The sequence below is a fragment of the Accipiter gentilis genome, chromosome 22, assembly GCF_929443795.1.
Source record: "Accipiter gentilis chromosome 22, bAccGen1.1, whole genome shotgun sequence".
NCBI lineage: Eukaryota > Metazoa > Chordata > Aves > Accipitriformes > Accipitridae > Astur > Astur gentilis.
Window position 1 is genome coordinate 16,038,898 of NC_064901.1, and position 21,616 is coordinate 16,060,513.

General features: G+C 44.4%; 1 protein-coding gene across 4 annotated transcripts in view; it reads left to right on the plus strand.

Moving 5' to 3' along the window:
- Positions 1 to 695: 695 nt before the first annotated feature.
- SMOC1 (SPARC related modular calcium binding 1) overlaps positions 696 to 21,616 on the plus strand; it is a 138,615-nt gene continuing 117,694 nt past the window's right edge. For all 4 annotated transcript variants that reach the window (XM_049825888.1, XM_049825890.1, XM_049825889.1 and 1 more), the window contains exon 1: positions 696 to 866. In XM_049825888.1, the coding sequence (XP_049681845.1) occupies positions 762 to 866 (105 nt within the window). In that variant the 5' untranslated portion in view covers positions 696 to 761. The remainder of the gene's footprint in view (positions 867 to 21,616) is intronic.

Sequence of the window (21,616 nt, forward strand, 5' to 3'; positions counted from 1 at the left end):
GCGGTGACAAGACACGAACCTGTTTCTACGGCAGCCTTTGCCCAAGAGCGCCGAACCAAAGGAATACGGTACGTGGACCATGAGGGAATTTCCTACGCCAAATTGACTTGCTCGTTGGCCCGGCCCGACTGCGCGGCTCAGCTGTCGCTGTCACCGCCACCGCCACCGCCACCGCCACGGCCAGCCGCCGCCGCGGGGCTGGGGCCGGGGATGCCCGGCAAGGCTCTGGGGCGGGCGGCGGAGCCCGGCAGCCCCCCCCTCCCCCCCCGGCGAGCGCCGACCGCGCCGGCTGGTCGTCCACCGCACCCCCGTCAGCCGCTGAGGAAACTGCTCGCCCCTCGCCGGGCCGCCGGGCAGCACCGCGACCGCCCGGGGCCAACCTGCGCCTCCCGCCTCACACCCGGGAGCGGCGGCGGGGCGGGGCGGGGTAGGGCGGGGCGGACGACCCTGCCTCCCCGCCATTGGCTGCAGTCCGCGGCGGCCGCGCTGCCATAGGTGCGCGCCGCAGTCAGTGGCGCCCGGCCCCGCCCCGCCGCGGCTTTATAACGGGCATCCCCATGGCCGAGGCGGGTAACCTGCCGCGGCGGGAGGGGGCAGAGCCGGCCCGGGGCACCGCGCGCGCCGCCGGCCAACGGACACGCCGCCGGCCAACGGACACGCCGCCGCCGCCGCCGCCGGGCTGAGGGGCGGCCGCCCGGGAGAGCCGCCTCCGGTGGCCGCAGAGTCCCGCCGCTACCCCGCCGCCGCCCCCCCGAGGGACGATGGTGCCGCGGGCCTGGCGCAGCGCGGGGGCTCGCTCGCTCCTGCTGGCGCTGCTGCTGGTGTATCTGCCTCAGGGTCGCGGCCACCGAGCCACGGGGCCCCGGGTAAGTGAGCCGCCGCCCCGGCGGCGGGGCTGCCCCTCTCCCGCCCGCCCCGCCGCGGCAGGTTGCCCTGCCCCCGGCCCGCCGCCCCCGCGCCCTGTCAGCGCCGCAGGTGAAGCCGCGGCGCTGGCCGGCGGGGAGCCCCGGCCGCCCCCACCCCGCGGCGGGCACGCAGCGCCTCCCGGCCCGGCTCCCCGCGGGCGCAGACCCGCGGAAGGGCCTCCCCGCTCGTTAAAAGCCGGGTACCGGCTGAATGCGCGAAGTACGGGCATCGGTATGACTTGTTGGTGTTTACTGCAGAGAAAAAGGAGAGGGGGGGGGTGGGGGTGGGTGGCAGGCTGTGGTTTTATATTGCTCCTCTTGCGTTTAATGTAGCCCCTGTTCCTAGCCAGAGGTTTAGGAGTTTTCTTTCTTTTTATGTTCCCAAGTAGGGATTAAATGAATCTCTGCAATAAAGCTAGATGCATTCAGCCCAGACTTCTCCCCGTAGGAGTCTAGCTCTGTTTTTTTAATCTGACAATGTTTGACTCTTACTGGGGCTGTTAATTTCACTTACCAAACTCTTACATTGCTCTGGGGGAGAACCAACATCTTTTCTAAATATGGTCCTCCCAGTGAGCTAATGTTACCACTGCAGCACCGCTACCGAGTAGTATGAGAGCTTTCAATTATAAAGCTGCAAAACAGTAGCTGTTCTTCAGCCAATGCTGCAATAAAAGCACTGCTCTGGGTAAGTGGAAAAACTTGATCTCTCTGCAGGCGTGTTGGATGCATTGACCATGTGCATTCTTGACCCATCAATCTGAAATGCTATGAAATGTAGTACCTAATTAACTTACACCATGGTTAGGCAAGACAAGGAGCCTTTGGAATCCCTACTCAGCCAAAGTATAACAATAAGGGATTTTAGTGCAACGTTCTAGTTTTTTTAATAGAAGCACTGTTTGACTGTGATGGCTATTAAATGCTTCTCAGAGCTATGGAAGCGTACTGGCTGCCCTGGTGTCCTTATGTTTAGCTGTGCTGTGTAGCCTCTTTTACGGTCAGATGTGTAACAGCAGCTGTTAGAACGTGGCAGATCAGAACTAGTGTGTGCCATAAATTCTTGGAGACCTGTTTTAAAGGATGGGGAAACATAGGGGTGCTTATGCATATATCTGTATTACCCGATATCAAGCATAAACCTCAAAATTGGAGTGGTGCCAGATAAAGAGGAGCTTTGAGGTGTAAGTAAGAGTCAGGCTGGATGACTAGGGCCCTTCATCAGCACTGGTATCTAAATGCTTTAATGAAGAGCAATTGAAACAAAGAACAAAACAAAAAAATCCTGATGGCAGTGCATAATTGCACAATGAGCCTGTCTATCAAACAGTTTCCATATATGACATTTTTAAATACTGTACTTTACAAGGCAGTATAATTGCTCCCTGTGCTGTGTCGTCTTTGGAATGGGAGCTACTTCAGGAGAGTGGAAAACCAAATACAAAGGACTACTGATTTACTTTTTGCTTGAAGTAAGTGAACTGACTTTCCTGTTTCTCTGACTTTGCTATTTCTCCCTTCGTGACTGGGGGAGAATATCACCTGTGAGCACCAGTGTCCACAGTTCTGTAGAAAGATGTGCCTCAAAGTTTTAACTTATGAGCTCCTAAATGCAAGGCTGTGAACTTTCAGGATGTTTAACTCGTGAAGCCTGTCTTCTCACCCTTTTAAGTGTCATGCTTAAGTGCATCTGGAGGTGGGGAGTTTGGTTTACTCATTTGCAACTATGTTGATTGATACCATAAGCCCCTGAGCTTCATCTCTTCTTGTGATTAGACGTTGCCGGTAAAGTCATTAGTTTAAAGGTGCCATACTTTAGATTCCAATGTACACGACAAAATTCTTTATTATTCAGTTTTCAATGATAGTTATCAAGTTACGCCAGTGTTTGTCATGCTGACTTTTGATCAAGAGTGTATTCCTGTCAGGAACCCTCCCTGGATGGGGAGGAGTGCGTGTGTGTGTGTCAGTGTTGCAGTTCTGGGGTCTGATCCTGTAGGTGTTCAATTGCTAGGTGTGATATTTACCCCTTCACACTTTCTTTTTTGTATGGTAAGCGCTAGAACTACAATACTTGCAAGCTGAAATGCTTTTAAAGGTGAACAGAAGTTTTTAATCCTACTCAATGAGTTTAAATGAGCAGCAATAATGCTTGAAGCAAGTTCTTGATCTTTTGCCTTGCATTTCCCTCTTACTACTGTAGTGTTGCTGCGAAGCTAGGCAGCCAGCACTGTCACTGAATACACAGGCAGAGGAGTAAGTCTCGCTACTGTTTGCAGAAGATTATGAAAAGCTAAGGGCTTTGAAAGAAATAGGTATATCTACATCTCTTGTGCCAATAAGGGATCAAACTTTCAGATGAAGTGAGTTAATTCAAGATGGTTACTTGAATACCAAGGTAAATGACAAGTGCAGCTAGTATCTGTGGGCCTGCTGAGGTACTTCTGGCTCTGAAAAGATGTACGAAGCTTGCTGTTTTCTGTTATAGTAAAACTATGAGCAGTGACATGAATCCCTTAGACTTGGGAAGTTTCAATGACCTGTAGGAAACATCTGGCTTTTGTACATACACTGTGGCCCGCTGACAGTTAATAACTATCCCCAGTGAAGGCCCATAGTAAGTCTAATATCTTGGGTGTTCTAGAAATAACTAGGAAGCCCAAGGCTGTTGTGTGACTTGTTTCCTCACTTGACAGACTCTAGAACAGCTTCTGCTGTGTTAGGCAATTGCTTGGTCACTTCTAGTCTTGTAGGTCTAAAGAGCAATCAACAGACTAGACTTGGAAAATGTCTGTCTGAAGGATGTTGCCTTCTGGAAAAAGATAATCAGGCTTTACTTTCTATTTGTATTCACTTCCTGTGTGCGTCTTTCTCTCTGCTGGCATGAGATCTGGAGTTGTGTGACAAGCCAGGTGTTGCTGTTTCTCTTCCTTGACCCCAAAGTGATAGATGGGGAGCTTGACTGGGCATCACCTACTATGTGGTGCATTTGAGCAGTACTCTTTTGTAGCAGAATAAATAGATTGTGCCACTAAGGTCTGTTTTCCCCCATCTGGAAAATAAATTGTGACCTTTGTCTTTCTAGTTCAGAAAGATAGATCTGTGTAGGCCCTTGCTTTTTGAGTATAATGCTTGACCATTATGAACTTGTTCCATTCATGGCAGAGAACTGTTGGTGGCAGTAATGACAAATACTAGCATAGGAAAATGGTGGGTGCTTACAGAAGGAGCAGAACATGACTGTGGCAGTCAAAAGCTGTTCTGGAAGATTGGAGATCTATACCTCCCAGTGACTGCAGAGGACTAAGAAATGGGAGGGCAGGGTGGTCACTGTAACTTTCTTCCTAGTTTCCTGTATGGAAACATGCAATGTACCTCCTTGAAGGCATGCTGGTTGGAGGTGGGGGGACATTCCAGTTCAGTGCTGTTGTGAAGGGAGGTAGTAGATAGTAAAACTATGAAGATACCCACAGATTCCGGTGTATAAACTGGAGTGCCACAGAGCAATGGGAATTCCCTGCTGCAGCTGGCTAGTTAGAATCCCAAATAAGAACCTTGATAAAAAGTGCTGAAAAGGTTCCTGCAGCTTTGCCATTCCCTCTGGAGGAGCAAGCAGCATTGCAGCTTGTGCCAAGGAGCCTGTGTTCCGCTGTGTGTTCTCACTGTAGCCCTGCTGGGAGGGCTCCACAAAGCAGGTGTCTTTACACACGCTCTACTACAATTAGGGAGACTGTGTTCTTCACGGTGGGAAGAAATTAGAAAAGGACATATGATAAAATGTAAAACAAAGGGCTCCATATGAAGATCTAGCACAGAAGAGTGAAACTTAGGAAAGGTTTTCAATGGCTGAATTTTGTTTCTTGGTTTGAGCTTCATCATCGCTGTGCATTGCAAAGGTCTACACTGATAAGTAATGACTGAAGCACTTTAATGTTTTAGATTTCCTTACTGTTGGAAAGACTAATTTTAGTGAAGGAATAAGTACCTGAAGGCAAGTCCTTAGAAAAGCATCCTCTGACAGGACAGATTTGTTACCCTATGGCAAATAGCTTTTCATTACAGATACTCTGTTTTGGTTGGGCAAGAGATGTTCTTCCCTAAGTGGAAGCTCTAATTGTATATAGAGCTATACTAATTATTTCTCTCTCTCTCCTTGTTCCTATTTAGACCTTTAATGTTGGACAGCTGAATTCCTTGATGTGTACCAAAGAAACAGATCTGACTTGCTTTTTATACATTATGCAACTGTGTTGAGAAACAGGATTAGTTCTTGTGTGGAGAAGTATTAAAACATTATGTTCTAAACAGGAAAACACTGTAGGATCCAACTTGCTCTGTGTAGTCTTAGAGTTGGTGTTTTAGTTGCCTGAGCTGAGTTGGCTATGAGAATATTTCACTCATGTTAACGACCTTTGTTTCTAGTGAAAGATTTCTTGCCACCAAAAGATTTGATACAGAAAAGGAAATGGCTCATGTATTTCTGCTGGTGGTGGCAGCAAGCTCCGTAGCTGGTGGAACAACTACAGTGATAACCTCTTGGACTAGTTTTCAAGTTTCTAGCACTAGTCATGTGCTAAGGTAATCTTCACTGCCATCAGTGCAGAACAGATGCTGTCTTGGCTTCTTTCATTTCCAGATAGCCTGAAGCAATTGGTAAGATGACTGTAAACCTCATTTCAGTGGTATAGTAGCTCTGGAATATTAATATTGCTGTTTAAATATCTTAGAAGTTCTTATCCTGCCATCTCAAACTAATTGCGACATTACTATGTCAAAAAAACCCAAACAAACAAAAACCCATTTGTCTCCTACTTGGCTGCTGAATCCCCAGTTCTTCTGGGGCTGGCACATCTGACAGTGCAGTTAAGTGTTACACAATAAACTTTATGCTCATATTAAAAGCTAAAAGTGGAGCCAACACAGGTGAAACTGAAGCTAATCCCTGAAGGCTGCTGTGCCAACTGTCACGCTTAGCCTCCTGTGTGACAGCGTGATGGCTTCCTGTTGGAGCCCCCCAGCAGCTGCCGCAAGGTCTCCGGTACTGACATGGAGGGACTCTGTGGCACAGCAGACCTTGAGCAAAGCTTGGTGTGCGGTGGTGGTAGTTCACTGCTTTGTCATCGAGTGAAGTTCTGGCAGGGAGGTGGATGTTCCAACTTGTGACTTGAACTATGAAGCCTACTTTGTTGTTGCATTACAAGCTTAACTACTGTTGTTGCATTGATAGGACTAAGCTTCCTATGCTCGTTTGTGAGAAGCTCTTCCATTTGTGAAGTTCTTGCCCCAACACTGAAGGCTGCCTTTGCTGTGGGTGAATCACTTTCCCGCTGGAACTTCCTGGGTAAGGTGTGAGGTCAGTGTGAGATGTTTGCTTACACAGAGAAACTACCAGGATGTGATGAATGTGGTTTGTAACTGTCTGTCTTCTGACTGGCCCACATGAGCAGTCCAAGCTTGTGTTCAGCAGCTTGCATGTGAACCCTGTGAAGCTTTTTTTGTGTGGTGGCTTTACTGCCCGTAGGTATGAGAAGGGAGTATTCTGGCATGGAAAACCTTCTGGTCATGACTGAGAATGCAACTCTGCCCTCTCTTTTTGGGGAGGCATTGTAGCCATAGGAGAGTAACAGCAGGAAAGCATAGCTAGTCATACCAGAGTGTAAAGCTTGCACTCAGGGCAGTGAAAACAACCACCCACCATACAAAGGAGCTCTTTGTATGTGACCTCATGTAGGCTATCTGTGGCTCTTCAGCCTGAGAGCAGTCAGCTCCCTCAGGATGAGGCCTTACCTTGAAATTAGGCTCATGGCTCCTGTCCTGGATGGTTTTTCTCCTTATCAGAGTAGCCTCCTGATGCAACTTAGACTCCTGTGGGATGCTGCAGTAACACTGTAGAAAGTGTTAGCGATATTCATGAGCATTAGAGAAGAATCATCTGCTCATTTGAGGAAAACATTGCCTTGTATAGCGGGCCTGCCCACTCACGAATGCTATTCCTTATAAAATTGAGGAGACAAATATGGTTGTTATGCTCCCCTACAAGAATTGCTGAGGGAGGCTTGTGCTATCTGAGTAAAAGGCCTATGTACTGGAAGTGCAGTCCCTACAGTGTGTGTATGGGTGATGGAGCAAACAGAGGCTTTGGCTTATAAAGGGATTCATTCTAGTCTGCGTGACCCTTCCAAGGTGGCCTTAAGAGTGGTCTGGTCCGGACTGGATGATGCTAAGGTGCCAGTGGTAGCCTGGAGTAACAGCCTTGGCAGAAGGTGGTTCTGTCAGATGTTTCTCATGATGGCTTCTCTGGGGCAGTTGTGCTTTTGTCTTCAGAGCAGTGGCTTAGAAGCCCCCGTAAGCCTCCAAATGCCTGCACTGTCAAACTCTTCCCTGGTGGTCTCCCAGCTGTGGCCTGCTCAGGAGGACATGCCTGCATGTTGGGTTTATGCTTTTTTGCCTCCCACTGGCTTGTGGCTGAGCCAGCTGCTTTGGAGAGCCCACTGACAGGTGTTCTCATTTGGAGTGGCACGTAGCTATGCAGTGGGGAAGCGAGTGGTAGGTGTGAAAAGAGAGTGAACTTAGACCTTGAGGGAAAGCACCTGTGCCTGGAGATGGGAAAATAATACTAGTTACTATAGGAACAGAGGCTGCATCATTAAAGGTTGGCTCAGTTTTGTCAAGTAGAGTCTGGCAGCAAAGCCTAGACAAGCTACCCATCAGTGCTGCTGGCAGACTCTTCCATGCAGGTGGAGGAAGCCATACAGAAACTGGTGTGTGTAGGCAGATAACTTGCTCTGCCATGGGCACCCAGACTCCTCTGCTCGGCTGGAGCTGGAGTTCCTGAGGAGCAACTACTGCCTCTGGATGAAGAACACGAATTAATGAGAGCAGGGGAGTAGTACACAGGTAAGTGCCACAGAGTGCCACGCTGCTCAGCACTTGAGCACAGACCCAGACCACGTGCCACAGTTCTGTAAACTGGGTTGCCTTGCACCAAAATCTTTGACTTGGAGTGGCTAAGGGGAAAGAAGCAGACTGTCTGCATACAACAGTCTTTCTGTGCAAGGCATAGACTGAATCTATACACCGTTTTCAGAGTGGAGGAAGCCTGCTGTTCTGTGCCACCGAGACATTTGATTACAGCTGGGGTGGAGGGGGCTGGTAAAAGTGAGGGCTTTCTCATGGGTGAGCTTCTGATAGAAAGAATCACAGGAAGTAGAAGGGAAGGTCCATAGGAATAAAGAAGATGGGGGAGCAGGACAGATGAAATAACTTGCTTTTCTGAGGTTTATCTTGGCCACTGATCCAGTTAATGGTAGCTGGAATCGCATCGAGAGAGAAGTGCTGATCTTCAAATAGGGAGGAGATAGTGGGCAGATTTGGTTTCAGAGTTTCTCTTGGCCACCAGTCCTCTGTTACCATTAGCTGGGTCACAGACTAGAAGGAATGTGGAAAATGTTGCCCATCCCTGTTCCATGACTGAGATCAATCACTTGAATTGCATGGGGAAGCCATACTCTGCCTTCTGATGAGAAAAGTCCACTAGCTTAGCTGCTATACTTAGGCTTGTTGTGATGTGTGGAATAGTGCTGCTTCTATAATATTGTGGAGTTCTAGAATACTGGGTTAAGAACTTTTTCTTTGGTTGTACAGAGAACCTGAAATAAGAGATCATCTGATCCTTCAGTTATAATTCTAATACTTTAGGGTTTGACACTCCAGCAAGTGAAAATAATCCAACACAGTCTTAATGTAGAGGTAACTATCTTATGTTCTACAGCCACCATGAAACTGAACAGACTCATGGCTGTTTCTTGGGCTGCAGAAGCAGCAGTGTGGCTACCTCTGGTATAGAGGGGGGAGTGAACCAGGAATCAAATAGATAAGGAAGCATACTCACTGGTATAGTAGTGGAAGCTTACTTGGTAAAGGTAGTGGTATCCTTTAATGTACGACAGGGACACATGCCTAGGAAAGATGTCCAGATGTACACTATCTCTAGATCTTGCTTCTGTGTGTACCAGATATACACTAGTCAGAAGCAGATAGGATGATAATCTTTTGTTGCATCATAGACTCGCTCGAGTAGCATGAAGATTAAAGAGCCTACTCTAGCTCGTACATCAAACCGTTTCCCTTCCTATTTCTTTGAAGCGGATTTACATGCAGTCTACACTTAGGCTTAAACAAATACTTGGTGGAATGAGGTGTGGGTTAAGAACTAAAAAGCCAGAAGCTCTTGGGTGTAATTTCCAAGTGGAGGACATTAAATGAGTTGGAATTAGTAGATACTGGGCAGATAAAGGGGTTTCTGTCTGTGCCAAGTAGCTACTTCTGTTTTAGGTCTAGTTACCATACAGAATGGTGGTAGCTTGTTGGCTTTTGCCTGGAATTTTGCACTTGGCTTATTCCTCTGCTCTTAAAAGTTGCAAAAGTAGATAAGATGTGTGCAAAAGGAGCTTTTAAAAATGTGTATGTGTCTGGAACACTAAAGGATAATATGCTCCGACCTTGTAAGGGAAAGATGAGTTTTAATGTGTACATTTCTCAGTCTTAGGGGAAGCAAAATGCTTCTAAGGTAGAAGTCCATAAGACTGATACGTATGAAATGAACAGGGCTGTTTGTAGCAAAAAAGCAGTGTTCATTGCACACAGTTCTAGAGATTAACTTCACTTGTTTTGCTTTCTGTGTCTTAATATAAAAATATGTAAATGTAGAACAACTTGCTCCACCCTTTTAACTTAAACAGTATTAATATCTACCTCCAAGGCTTTGGAGTTCTGTTAGGTAAGGGATCTGGTGTAAGGCAGTAACGCAGCACTGCTGCCATATCCTCCTGCTGTTGTAGTAAACCATAGCCAGTAGGATTCTCAGTGCTGCTGCTGGTGGTGTTGTTTGCCCTCAACTAGATGCAATTGCATCTATTCAGATGCAATCTGAAGTATTCCTGATAATTATGCTAGATGCAGAAATCTATCCTGCTAGAGCTTTAACTTAGCTTCTGAAAGCAGTTGCCATGGGATAGGATATCTTAAGTGCACTGCACATGTGTACAAGTCCATGGGTTTACTTGACTGTAAGAGAATGGTGCTTCTGGTTGTACCTAAAGGCCTCAGGTTATGCTAGAGGTGCTGTCCTGCAGCTTTATAGGTAAAATCTGAAGTGATGGCAAAGTGGCTACTGCTTATATGAATAGGTAATACCTAATAGTGGAAGAAGGTATTTCAGTGGTGGTTGTGCTACCTAACAAGTGGCTCATGTTTTCCATAAGGGGATAAACATTGAAGGAATTTGCTATGAATTTTTCTCAGGGTCGCTACTAGCATTCCTCTGACTTTGTCAGTGTCTATGCACTATCTTTCCTTTACTGTTACACAGGTACAGCCAGTATTTTTAGGAGCAGAAATCACACACTTAGGTGCAGGATTGGAAGTCAAAGCTGTCTTCTATAGGCTTTAGCTTGTTAGGTGCTCTGTATAGCCAGTGATGTTCTGCTGCATTGAGGTGGGATGTTCTCTCAGTGGCAGTAACTGGTCTTGCACTTACTTTACTCTTCCTAGTTTAAGCTTGAACTGTAGGAGTAGTAGCTGCAATTTCTACAGATGTTTACAAAATGGACATAAACATACTTTGCTGCTGGTAGCTTATTAATCATTGTCTGGAAGTATGTCAGCCCAAATTTATTTTTTTGGATGCTCATCTTCAGGAACTTCCAGGGAGCTGAGCATTTTCTTCACAGTGAACTCTTAAAGTGCTTTATGCTCCAACTTGGTGGTGGTTTTCTTTTTTTAAATTAAGGACTCTTCCATTGAGGCAGGCCAGTTGCCTCCAGAGTAGTCTGGATATTACTGGCTGTAGCTGTTGAAGTTTTCCAAGGCTGCCAGGTTTTGTCCTTGGTTCCTCTGAAGTAACAAGTGTGTTGGCAGAAAAAAATTGTATTCTCCTGGACTTGAGCTGTCACCTAAGCTACTAGCCTTCTTAAAACTTGCAGAGTTGTTAAAATCTAACTGCAGGAATTCTCCTGAACTTCACAGCTCACCTAACAGTTATGCACACTGTGAAAATCAGGATTACATTTAAGGTGGCTGATGGAACTTTAAGTAACTAGTCAAGTTAAATTTTTGCCTTGTCAATAGTATAGGTGCCTCTTGAGTGTGACTAGGATGGGGAGTGGGAAGCAATCAATGTGAAACTAGGGCTGCTGGTGCTTTTTTTGTTTTTGTCCTCAGTTGTCAATGAGTATCTAAATTTCAGGATTTTTATTGTGAAGGATAGATATCTAAAGGAGTTCCAAACTAGCTGGATCGGGAACAGAAAGAAGTTGAGCTTTTCTTTACCACAGAAGTTCTTCTTTACCTCAAGCACTTTGGCAGCAGTATTGGAACTGAAGGTAGCTATTGCTCATCAACATATTGCAGTGTATGGTTTGCAGACTTTTACTTGGGGTGTAAAAGCACCCATAGGACAAAGCACCTTAATTCATCTGCTCTGGTAAAATCTGTTAGTGTAAACACAGCTATAATGTGTAGCTATGTTAGCTTCATCCTCCTAGGATAAGAGCTATCCTGGCTTGTGTGTGTGGTTCTTGCATGAAAGTAAGTAAAAAAAAAAAAAAAAAAAAAAAAATCAGTCTCAACTTCCAAACTGAGTTTTGCCTGTAGAATTCACTTCAGAAAAACTCAGTATGTTTTCTAGAACACTAGGGTTTTTTGCTGCTGAAATTGGAACTGAGTGGGAGGAAGAAAACTGCCACACTTGAGTAAATTTGAGCATTCTTAAAACCTGCCCTTCATCTCTGGAATTGACCCAGTTGTATGACAAGTACATCTTGAGCCCAAATATTTGAGACTCTGATCTAGCTTGAATAGCTGGTGAGTGTCAGAAATAAACTAAGTTTTTAAATTTCCTGTTGGAACTCTAAGAATTTACCTAATAGTGTCCAAGATTTGCTTTTAGTTCTGCTGGCATGAAGACAAACTAAAACCAAAAAAGCTTCCACAATTGCTTTATGTAACCCAGGGACTTCCCCTCTGCCCCGCCTCCCCAGAAGCCCCAGAATAGATAGGAAGAGTTCATTAGGAAAATCCCATGCAATTTGCAGAGAGAAGGATTTTATTTTGGTTGAAGCTTTAAAACCACAAGCAACATTTGTGCTGTTGAGTGAATGACAGTCCCAAATAGAAAGTCTAACTTCAGCTGTCAGCAGGTTTTTTCTCTGTAGCAAAGAATACTGAGTTCCAAAGGCATATCTTTCTTTCCCTGTGTTAAAAAAAGATAGGTATCTTATCACAGTAACTGCTTCTTCCTGTTAAACTTGATACCTTCTCAGGTGTCCCATGCAGCTCTTAGCTCATTATTGCTTTTCTTAAGAAAATGTCCACATCTGACCTTAAGTGGGGAACCTCCACTATAACTACTTCCAAGTTAACCTGCCCACTGATAGTGTCACCTTTAGAATAGCTATAGATGAAAAGTGTCTGACTAGCTTTTTCCTTATGTCCAGACTGTAGTCAAAATCTGCTCTACACCCTCCAAGATGTATACTGTGTATGCCTCTGTTCAGGCAGGGCAAGGAGAGTGGGAGAACAGTTCCGAACTTGGTAGTTCTTGCTGAACACTGCCTGAAGCCTTCCTCCTGGCAAAGGTGAGTCCAACTTCAGGAATTCATGCTTTTCTTTGGAAATCACTGGGGCAAGTAAATCAAGTTAAACTGCACATACGTTTTCCACCTGACATGCTTTCCTTTGGTTTGTTCAGCTTTGATAAACTCTTCTCAGGTGTAGAGATGTAACCAACCTTTCAGTGCAAAGATTAAGTGCAGCATGTCAGAGCAAATGCTAAAGATGACTTCCACTTCTCTTTCCTTGTCTTCATGTTGCATGAAACCATGGAAAATACAAGCACTTATATTCAGGAAGTGCCGGAAGGCTGATGATAGACAGGATGAGGTCACCTCAGATTAAGAGGACAAAATAGGCTGTTATCTTTGACTTGAATCTGGTTAGTATTTATTAGAAAGCAAACCTAGGGATTACCACAAACAACCTAAGCCAAGCATGTCAACTCTTCACTGTATGGCAGACGAAAGTTCATGCATATCCATGCATTTCCTAGGGCAACCAATTAGGATCAAGTGAGAAGAGATAATCTTGTTAAATCTCATGCCAATGTTCAGATGGTAGAACCATACTTATCTAAAATTGCTTTAGTGGGACTTGCTAGTGGCTTTTGTTTCACTAGCAGATGCTGATGTAAAAATACAAGACTCTCTCTTGGCATCTGTTTTGTTGTGAGGTGATTGACAGCAGTGCTAGGCATTGTTTACACAAAGCATCTGAATGAAGTCACTACTGGATTCAACAAGATACTAACTGAAGACAGCATTTATAAATGCTGACACTGATGAAGTTTGCTTAGTTAATGCCCTGGACTAAATTACAATCAGAATTTGATGGCTCTGAATAGAGGAAACCTCTTAAAATAGGCAGGAGACAGGGTTTGAGGAAGAATTTCTTTCCCAAAGAGTAGGGAGTACTTTCTTCTTCCTCATTACCCAGCTCTGTTCTTATTTTTGCCGATAAAGCAGTTGCTGGGTTGCAATATCAACTCTTTAACTGAAATTCTTGTCAAGCTGCTGTCTGGCTTCTTATTCATCTTGAGCATTTGGCTTGGAGTTCCAGATCCCTGAAGTGAAGGGAAAACACCAGGAAGTTTCCCCTTACCTTAGGGACAGAAGTGCCTCTGTCTTAAGTATTTTCTGGGGAGGAAACTGATGGTACCCAGTGTCACCCTGTTCACAGCTGATGATGGTTAAGTGTGCAGCTGGCTTTTGGGAATCTTTCCAGATGTATTGTAGGGCAATATCTATGTTAAATCTAGTGCTGTATGCAGAGGCTACTCAGCTTGAACAGTTTTAGTTGGACCTACTGCTTTCAGACCATGAGCTTGACTTTGCAGGAAGCTTCCCTTTAAGTGTGATTTCCCCTTTGGGGGAAGTCTTTGTGGAAATTGAGTAAGATTATAGAGTTATCCCACTTTAAAACTCAAATGGCAATGATTCAACAAACGCTACAAGCTACTGAAGAGGCAACTGCGGAGGGCTGACCGGATAACTGGCAAGTGTCTGTCTTTAGTTGAAGCTTGGAATCCACTCTGGTAATTGCAATATAAGCTATTAGGCTAGAAAAGAAAAACAGAAGACGGATGTTTCTTTATCAACCTGAAAGGTCAGCAGTTCTGGAAAAGACAGGAGGGCTCAATACCTCTGACTTGGTGTCAGTCAACATGACAAGATTAAGCAGAATGGTAATTAATCATTTGCATTCACTTAATTCCCCATTCCTTCCCTTGGTTGATTTATTTGGTAGTTTATTTGTTTATGCCAGGGAAAGTTTCCTTTCCAGATTTCAAACTATCCCTGTATTTCTTACATGTCACTTATGCTACAGTCACCTGTAATGATGAGCAAGATGCCACTGAGTTATCCACAGGACCAAATGGCAGGGGCAATTCCTAGCTGAAGTGTGAGGATGGTGCCTAGAATCTGTAAACTGGAAAGGTTTCTGCTTTTCTCCTTGCTGGTGTGGTTTGACCTTGCCCAGCTGCTAGACACCTCTTTACTTCTTCCTCTGCTCCAGCATGGGTCTTTCCAATGGGCTGCAATCTTTCAGAAAAAAATCTACTCCATCGTGGGCTCTCTGTGGGCTGCAGCTTCCTTCGGGAAATGTCCAACTGTTCTGGTGTGGCATCCTTTCCATGGGCTGCAGGGCAATACCTGCTCCACCATGGTCTCCTCTATGTGCTGCAGAGGAATCTCTGCTTCGGCATCTAAAGCACCACCTTCTCTGACCTTGTTTGTACTGTGGCTTCTCACACTTCTTTCTCTACCATGTGACATTTTGCCTTTTGTTTTCAGAGGCACTGCTAACTTGGCTGATGGGCTCACCTTTGGTCTGCCGTGGGTATGTTGTGGAACCATCTGTGTCCAGCATGGGGCAGCCCCTGACTTCTCACAGAGGCCACCTCTGCACCATGCTGCTACCAAAACCTTGCTGTGTAAACCCAACGCAACTAGTAAGACTAAGTTCTGCACTGTTAGTCTACAGGCTGAAGAAGCAATGCTGCCTTGGCCTGGAAAGCCTCTAGTAGAATCAGCAATGGATGTGGCTGTGCTTCTGAAAGTACCACCAGCATAGAATTCACATGTCAATTGAACTGATTGTGCCCTGAAGTCAACTGCTTCAATCCTTTTCAAGGCAGTGTGGATGTCTTACAGAGGTTGTATATGGCTTTGCTGTGAAAGGTGCCAGTGCACATAAACTCAGAGAAGATGTAGTCTATCACATATTCTACTCTCAGTGTTTTTCATTTTAAGGTGTAGCCTCAAATTGACTTAAGTACTTTCAGGTTCTGTTCCCATATGAATGTAGTTTTCAGTATTGATTGTGCTACTCTGTTTTTTCTGTGAGTGCCTCTGCTTCCAGAGTACTGCAGTTCTGTACTGACTGTGAACAGCTGCTTTGCAGGCATGTGTGTGACTTATGGGGAGCAAGTGACTTCCATAGTAAGGGAGGGGAAAGACTGATCACCTTACTTGAAGTTCTTTGGGATTCTAGCTTCTACATGCTACTGATGTTTCAGATCATGGGGTACTGTTGCAAGTTTTCTGGCAGTGACTTGGGTGGATGATGGGTGCTAAATCCCACAGGAATTCAAGCACCTAGATGTTAGCTATTTCTGTAAGTTCTGGCTCCTTGAGGAGCCTCTAAAAATCTTGGCCTGGCACTGCAAAGCTGTCACAGCCAACCCTAGGGATTGGCTTTTCATCTTCCCCTTTTGGAAGGGGAAGAGAGCACACAGTTAACAATGGGAAGAAGTGCTATTTACTGGTCCTGGTGTGCCAGATATTGTAACTCCTGACAAACTTTAACCTGGGGAACTTAGAGGAGCACCTTTATAACATACGGATCTGGTGTTCTGCATCCTTGGGTGTGGAGAAGACCCCAGGCTTTGTTTCCCTGATGAAGGTATGTTTGGCCCACACCAGCAAAAAGCCTAGCTAAACTTATGTCAGTGCTATCCAGTGAGGCACAGGATTATGATAAAGCTTTATACTGGTTTTAATTTGTGAGCAGTTTTCTTCTCTTAGAGTTCAAGTTGCAGGTGCTGAAACTTGACATGTAATAGTGATAGTGCTCTGTGCTTGACAGTGGAAAGGAATATGAAATACTTGAACAGAAGTAGCTTCAGAAAAAAGCTACTGCCCAAATACTTAGGTTTTCTACTTTAATATTCTGTATGTCAAAGAGCAAAACTTCACTTTTATCTCTTAACAGGTTTTTCTTACTGTTGCTTGAGGCTAAAACCTTTTTCTTGCTGGACAGCAAGAAGTAAGTAATTTTGGTCACAAACAGTCTCCAAACAGGATAGAAATAAACTTTAAGTTTCCAGAATCTGCCAACTTCTCTAACATTTTAATCTGAGGGGTTAGGCCTTTACTAAATTGTTTCTCAAAGCCTCATGAAGGCAATGCCACTGCAGTAATTCACAAGCACTTACTGACATTACACTTTTTTAAAACAGTAATAAAACTGTACTTCCTTTCTTGCATTGCTCACTGCCTTTTGGCAGGGTTTTGTGGAAGGTACAAGCTTTGAGTAAGATAAAGCAATTTATGAAAAAATAAGGGTCTGTCCTAGCTGTAGAAGCACCATTGCTTGAGTTAAGATTGTTGGCAATTAAGGGCAGTAAACAACAAGCTTAGCTGTGTACTCCTGAGCTGTAACAGCCTCCTGTTTCCAGTCTGTTTTTCAACCCATGAACAATCATGCTGCATTTGTACTGTTGGTTTGTGTTTTCTGATCCCCTGCTATGTGTTGAACTTGTTGCTTTGGCCTTCTATGAGCTACAGCCAGACAACTCACTCCTGTGGCAGGACTGACACTTAAATTTTGCCTGCCAGTATGGCTGGAGCTGGATTTAGTCACTTGCCTTGGTGGTCAAGTCTAGATGGACAGCTACTGAAGGCAGTCTGGACAGCTCTAGCCTCCCGGTTGAAGCACGGACATATGTTGAAGTTGAGCAGCTTTTAGACTACAGGAGCTCTCATCGTGCTACTGCGGTTCCTGATAGCCAGCCTGTGCTGGCTGTAGGACCATGCTGAAAATGGGCTCTTTCTGTTCCTACTGACTTAGCACTTCTAAATATCAGGCAATGAAGATGCTTGGAAGTGCTTCAGCTGTTTCTTTCATGCAGCATACTAGTGAATTAAAGTTAACTTTTGAAATAGCTTCTAAAAGTACAGTAATTAAAAAAAAAAAATCCATGGCTGCTTGCAACTGTTATCTTTTGGAGACTGGACATTCAACTTACATGGGCGATAGGTGCATCTTCTGTTTCAGAAGCCCAGCTTCTTATGTGCTCTCAGACTAGTTTATAAGCTCTTCCCATCACCCATAGTTAGACTGCTTGCACATCGCTGGATCATAGATGTTGGTTCAGTAATAGTACCTGGTATTTAGTCTTAAGCAAGAGGCTTATGAACACTGGGTAGGTACACAATCTGCAGTAAATCCTAGAGTTGTACTTAAGAGCTCCAGGCAAAGCCTGGAAGTGCTAGTTATGACCTTTAATGCTGTCCCATTACATAACCCCTGTGAAAAAAGGAGTTACAGCTCTGAGTCTCTGCTACAAGTTAAACTAAAGATAAAACACTGCTTTCCTTTCCTGTAGAGTATGCTTGAGAGCTATGCTAACAGTTATGCTTCCTACCCTCTATTCAGAGTAACAAGAGTCTTTTTTTTTGGTACTGTTCATAATGCAAAGTTCTTCATGCTGTCTCCTTAGCAAAAACAGAGCTTGTGTGTACTCACCATGAGCTCTTATAGCTGAGAATAGGAGTGAATGTTAACATATACTAAAAAAAAAATAATAAAATAGACCCCTACTCCATCCAGATTTGTGCTAAGAGTTGCAGTGTTCTCGTATGATATTCCAGCCAAGTGTGAGAGCAGTACTGCATGTATGAGGAGTGACTTTACTTCCAAGAAAGTCTTAAGACAAACTATTTCTTCAGTTTTTTGAAGATAGTAGGCTAAGGCTCTGCATAAAGCTTGTTGAATAGGGAGGATTTATTCCCCCTATCTTGAATAGGGTATATGTCTCAAAGCAATAGTAGATTATTTCTTTGCTAATGTAAAATGAGGCAAACCAGCTCAATGTGAGAACAGTTAAGGGTGTCTGGGCTAACTTCAGCTGAAGGTAAATCTCTCTGCTTTTGACACAGGAACACTTCGCTGTTGTCCTGTGCTGGCAGAGCTTTCTACCTACACTACACGTAGTGTAGGTATAATTTAACACCAGAATTGTCTGGTCTTGCTTTAAATATCCATATTGGCTATCTATAAGAACTTGCCTGCTAAAAGAAAACTATACATCTCTTCAGCAGAGATCTGAGGTAACTTGTATGTCCCAACCTTGGCATTGAAATTAGTTTTATCCTGCCACTTGTCTGGAAGCTTTCCTTGCGTATCTGGTATAGTGGTGGTGGGTAGATCCAAATTGTTTACATGTACTTTAAACTTTGTCGTGGTTTAACCCCAGCCAGCAACTAAGTATCACAAGGCTGTTAACTCAATCTGTCTGTCTGTCCGTTTCCCCCCCCAGTGGGATGGGGGAGAAAATTGCGAAAACAAGTAAAAACTTGTGGGTTGAGATAAGAATGATGTAATAGAACAGAAAAGGAACTAATAATTATAATGACAACACTAATAAAATGACAACAGTAATAATAAAAGAATTGGAATATACAAATGATGCACAGTGCAATTGCTTACCACCTGCCAACTGACACTCAGTCCCTGAGTGGTGATCCCCTGCCCCCACTCCCTCCAGTTTCTATACTAGATGTGATGTCCCATGGTATGGAATTGGGTCGGCTGCGTCCTATGCCAACTACTTGTGCCCCTCCAGCTTTCATGCTGGCTGGGCATGAGAAGCTGAAAAATCCTTGACTTTAGTCTAAACACTACTCAGCAACAACTGAAAACATCAGTGTGTTATCAATGTTCTTCTCATACTGAACTCAAAACATAGCACTGTACCAGCTACTAGGAAGACAATTAACTCTATCCCAGCTGAAACCAGGACAGCAAGGATGTGCACCTTTGCCAACAACTGTAGAAGACATGCCTATGACCTGATAAGACCATTGCCTGGACTTCATGGATCTGGGTGGATGACCTGGAGATGCTCTAAACTGGCATTGTTTTTCATGTTGTATTCCCACTTACTGAACTGCCCAAGGGCAAGATGCAAGCCCTGGAATAATGTGGTTGTATCACACTGGCTATGACACTGCTGTGTGGCACCCTGGGCAAGCTGGTTTCAAACCAGATGTTGAGCAGCACTTGAGGGGGTGATGTGGTTCCTCAGAACCTGGAAGAGTTATCTGCAGTGCACTAGAAACTGAGTTTTCAAGAGGTTTTGGTGGATGGGTTTGGCCCTATGTATACCCTGAAAGGCCTTTGTCTGAATAGAGGAAGGAAACTCTGAGCCCTCAAGTATGGGTGTGATGAACTAGATTTAGCCTAGCTAGGGTACATTATTAATTTAGGCTTTTAATATCTATTAACATCTACATTCTCTTTGCTATGAAGTCCCATGGCCAACCTGTGCAAGGTTCTTGATGGCTGCTTTTTATTCTCCATTGTCAAATACTTAAGTACTTGCTTGAAATAGAACAGTGAGATGATTCAGCTGAGCGCAGGGCTTCTCTGCTCATCTGTTGTTTGTTAAATCTGAATGCAGGATTGTCAGTTGCCTTCAGTTCTCCTTGTTTAGGTTTGCAGCATGTGAAAGTGAGAATCTGTCATGGGTGTATGTAAACACAGTATGTTAAAGCATTCACTCTACAACTGTGAACAAGGCACTTCGTGGGAATGAGGAAAGTAGGTCTGGAACATGTAGCGATGTTGAACTTAGCCTAGAAGGGAAGACAATAGTGCTGTCTGCAGATGGGGCAGACAATGCTCAGAAATCCTTTCTGCCTTCCAAATTATCAAAAAATTGAAATGAGATGGCAAAAACTTGACCAATGTACACAGTGGTGTGCCGGGGTGGGAAGATAAGGGTTGATGTGATTTGTGGCTTGATGAAGTGAGTTTGCTGATGTAAGCTAAAGGCTTGCACTAAGGCAGTTACAATAACAGTGGGATGTCTTTCATGTGGTTCTAGGCATGAGCATCCAAGTGGTGATGTGATCCCTGTAGACAGAGGACTTTGAGTAGTGAAAGCCAGTATCAAAAGTCTGACTTCCCTGTAAAGTATAGGGCAAGGCCTGCCTCTCACACTGAATCCTATTTTCAGAGTAAATTTCAATGCCCTCTAGTGGCTTTAACGGTACCAGGAACGGCTGGCTTGTTATCTAGAACACCAGCCTCGGGTGTTTTGCTTAGCAGGAAGAGGTGACTGGAGGTGTGTTCTGGGGACACAGCTATGCTGTAACTGTATGAGGAAGAACAATGGAAAACATCCAGGAAATATTTCCCAACTTGAATTATTTAAATATTATGGAATGCCAGGCATTCCAGAAGTGAGATCTGGGGGTACTTTTGCCTTTTTAGGCTGGGAATAAACCTTCTCTGAGGAGCCCACAGCAGAAGAGTTTCATCATTCCCTTCTGTAGGAGCCTGGGTTTTAAGAAAAGAATCAGATACTCTGACACTAAAATGGGAAGCTAGCCAAGACAGACTTGCAGAATTGCACAGTGCAGAACCACATCAGCAGTGTGCAGTAAAACCTGTTTTACCTCGCACCATGTAGATAGAATGCATAGCACTTCACGTACAGTGCAAGAGCATGGAAGACTGTACAGGCTTGGGGTCTTGGAGCAGTTGCAGGTCTGTATAGGCACGTCAGCTATAGGTGTGAGATCCTAACAGGTTAATCTCCTAAAGTAACGGCTTATCTTTGAATGCTGTTGCCTGTGTGCTCTCTAACACTGTTTCTTGTTCTTTTGAGGAGTAAAACCTGGGATGTTCAGTTTTTGTGTGGCTATAGAAGGTAAAAAGGTGTTTGGTGGCATAATTGGCTGTCTGCACTTGCTTACTACCAAGAATGAGAACTGGAATATGCCTTAAGGAGTTTTCAAGATCAAAACTGCTTGCAAGACTCTTGCCTTTAAATCTGATCTTTAAATTTACTGTGGCTTCTAATAATGATGTAGTAGTTCAACTTTCATTCAGTATGTTGCTGGTGAAAGTTAATTAGATGCTTTAATTCCACTTGAATAGTCTGCCTGACCAATGATATAATTAATTGGCCATTTGTGCTATTTGGAGGTGTATGCATTGGTGTGCAGCATACTGATAAGGTGTCTCAGGGATGGCTTTCTTGCATGTTTAGTGTAAAGTGCTTTGAACTGGAAATTGAGCAATTACCTCTGGAAGCAACTAATAAAAGCAGTGGAAGTTGTAGTTAGTAGGTTGTACTGAATGAACAAAGATTGGGTTATGCATCTGGCTTTTGAAGACTTAGTCTCATCTGAGTGTGCTTGTGGATTGGAGAAGCTCTGTTCTGGTAATTTCCTTGGGTTGTGTTTTAAGTTAGAGAACTCCTAAATAGCTTCAACATGGTAAAAAAAAAAAAAAAAAAAAAAGTCTAAAATGCAGTAAGACTTGTCTTTTCTCTTTAGATTGTGTTCTTTGAAGTGGTGCTCCCC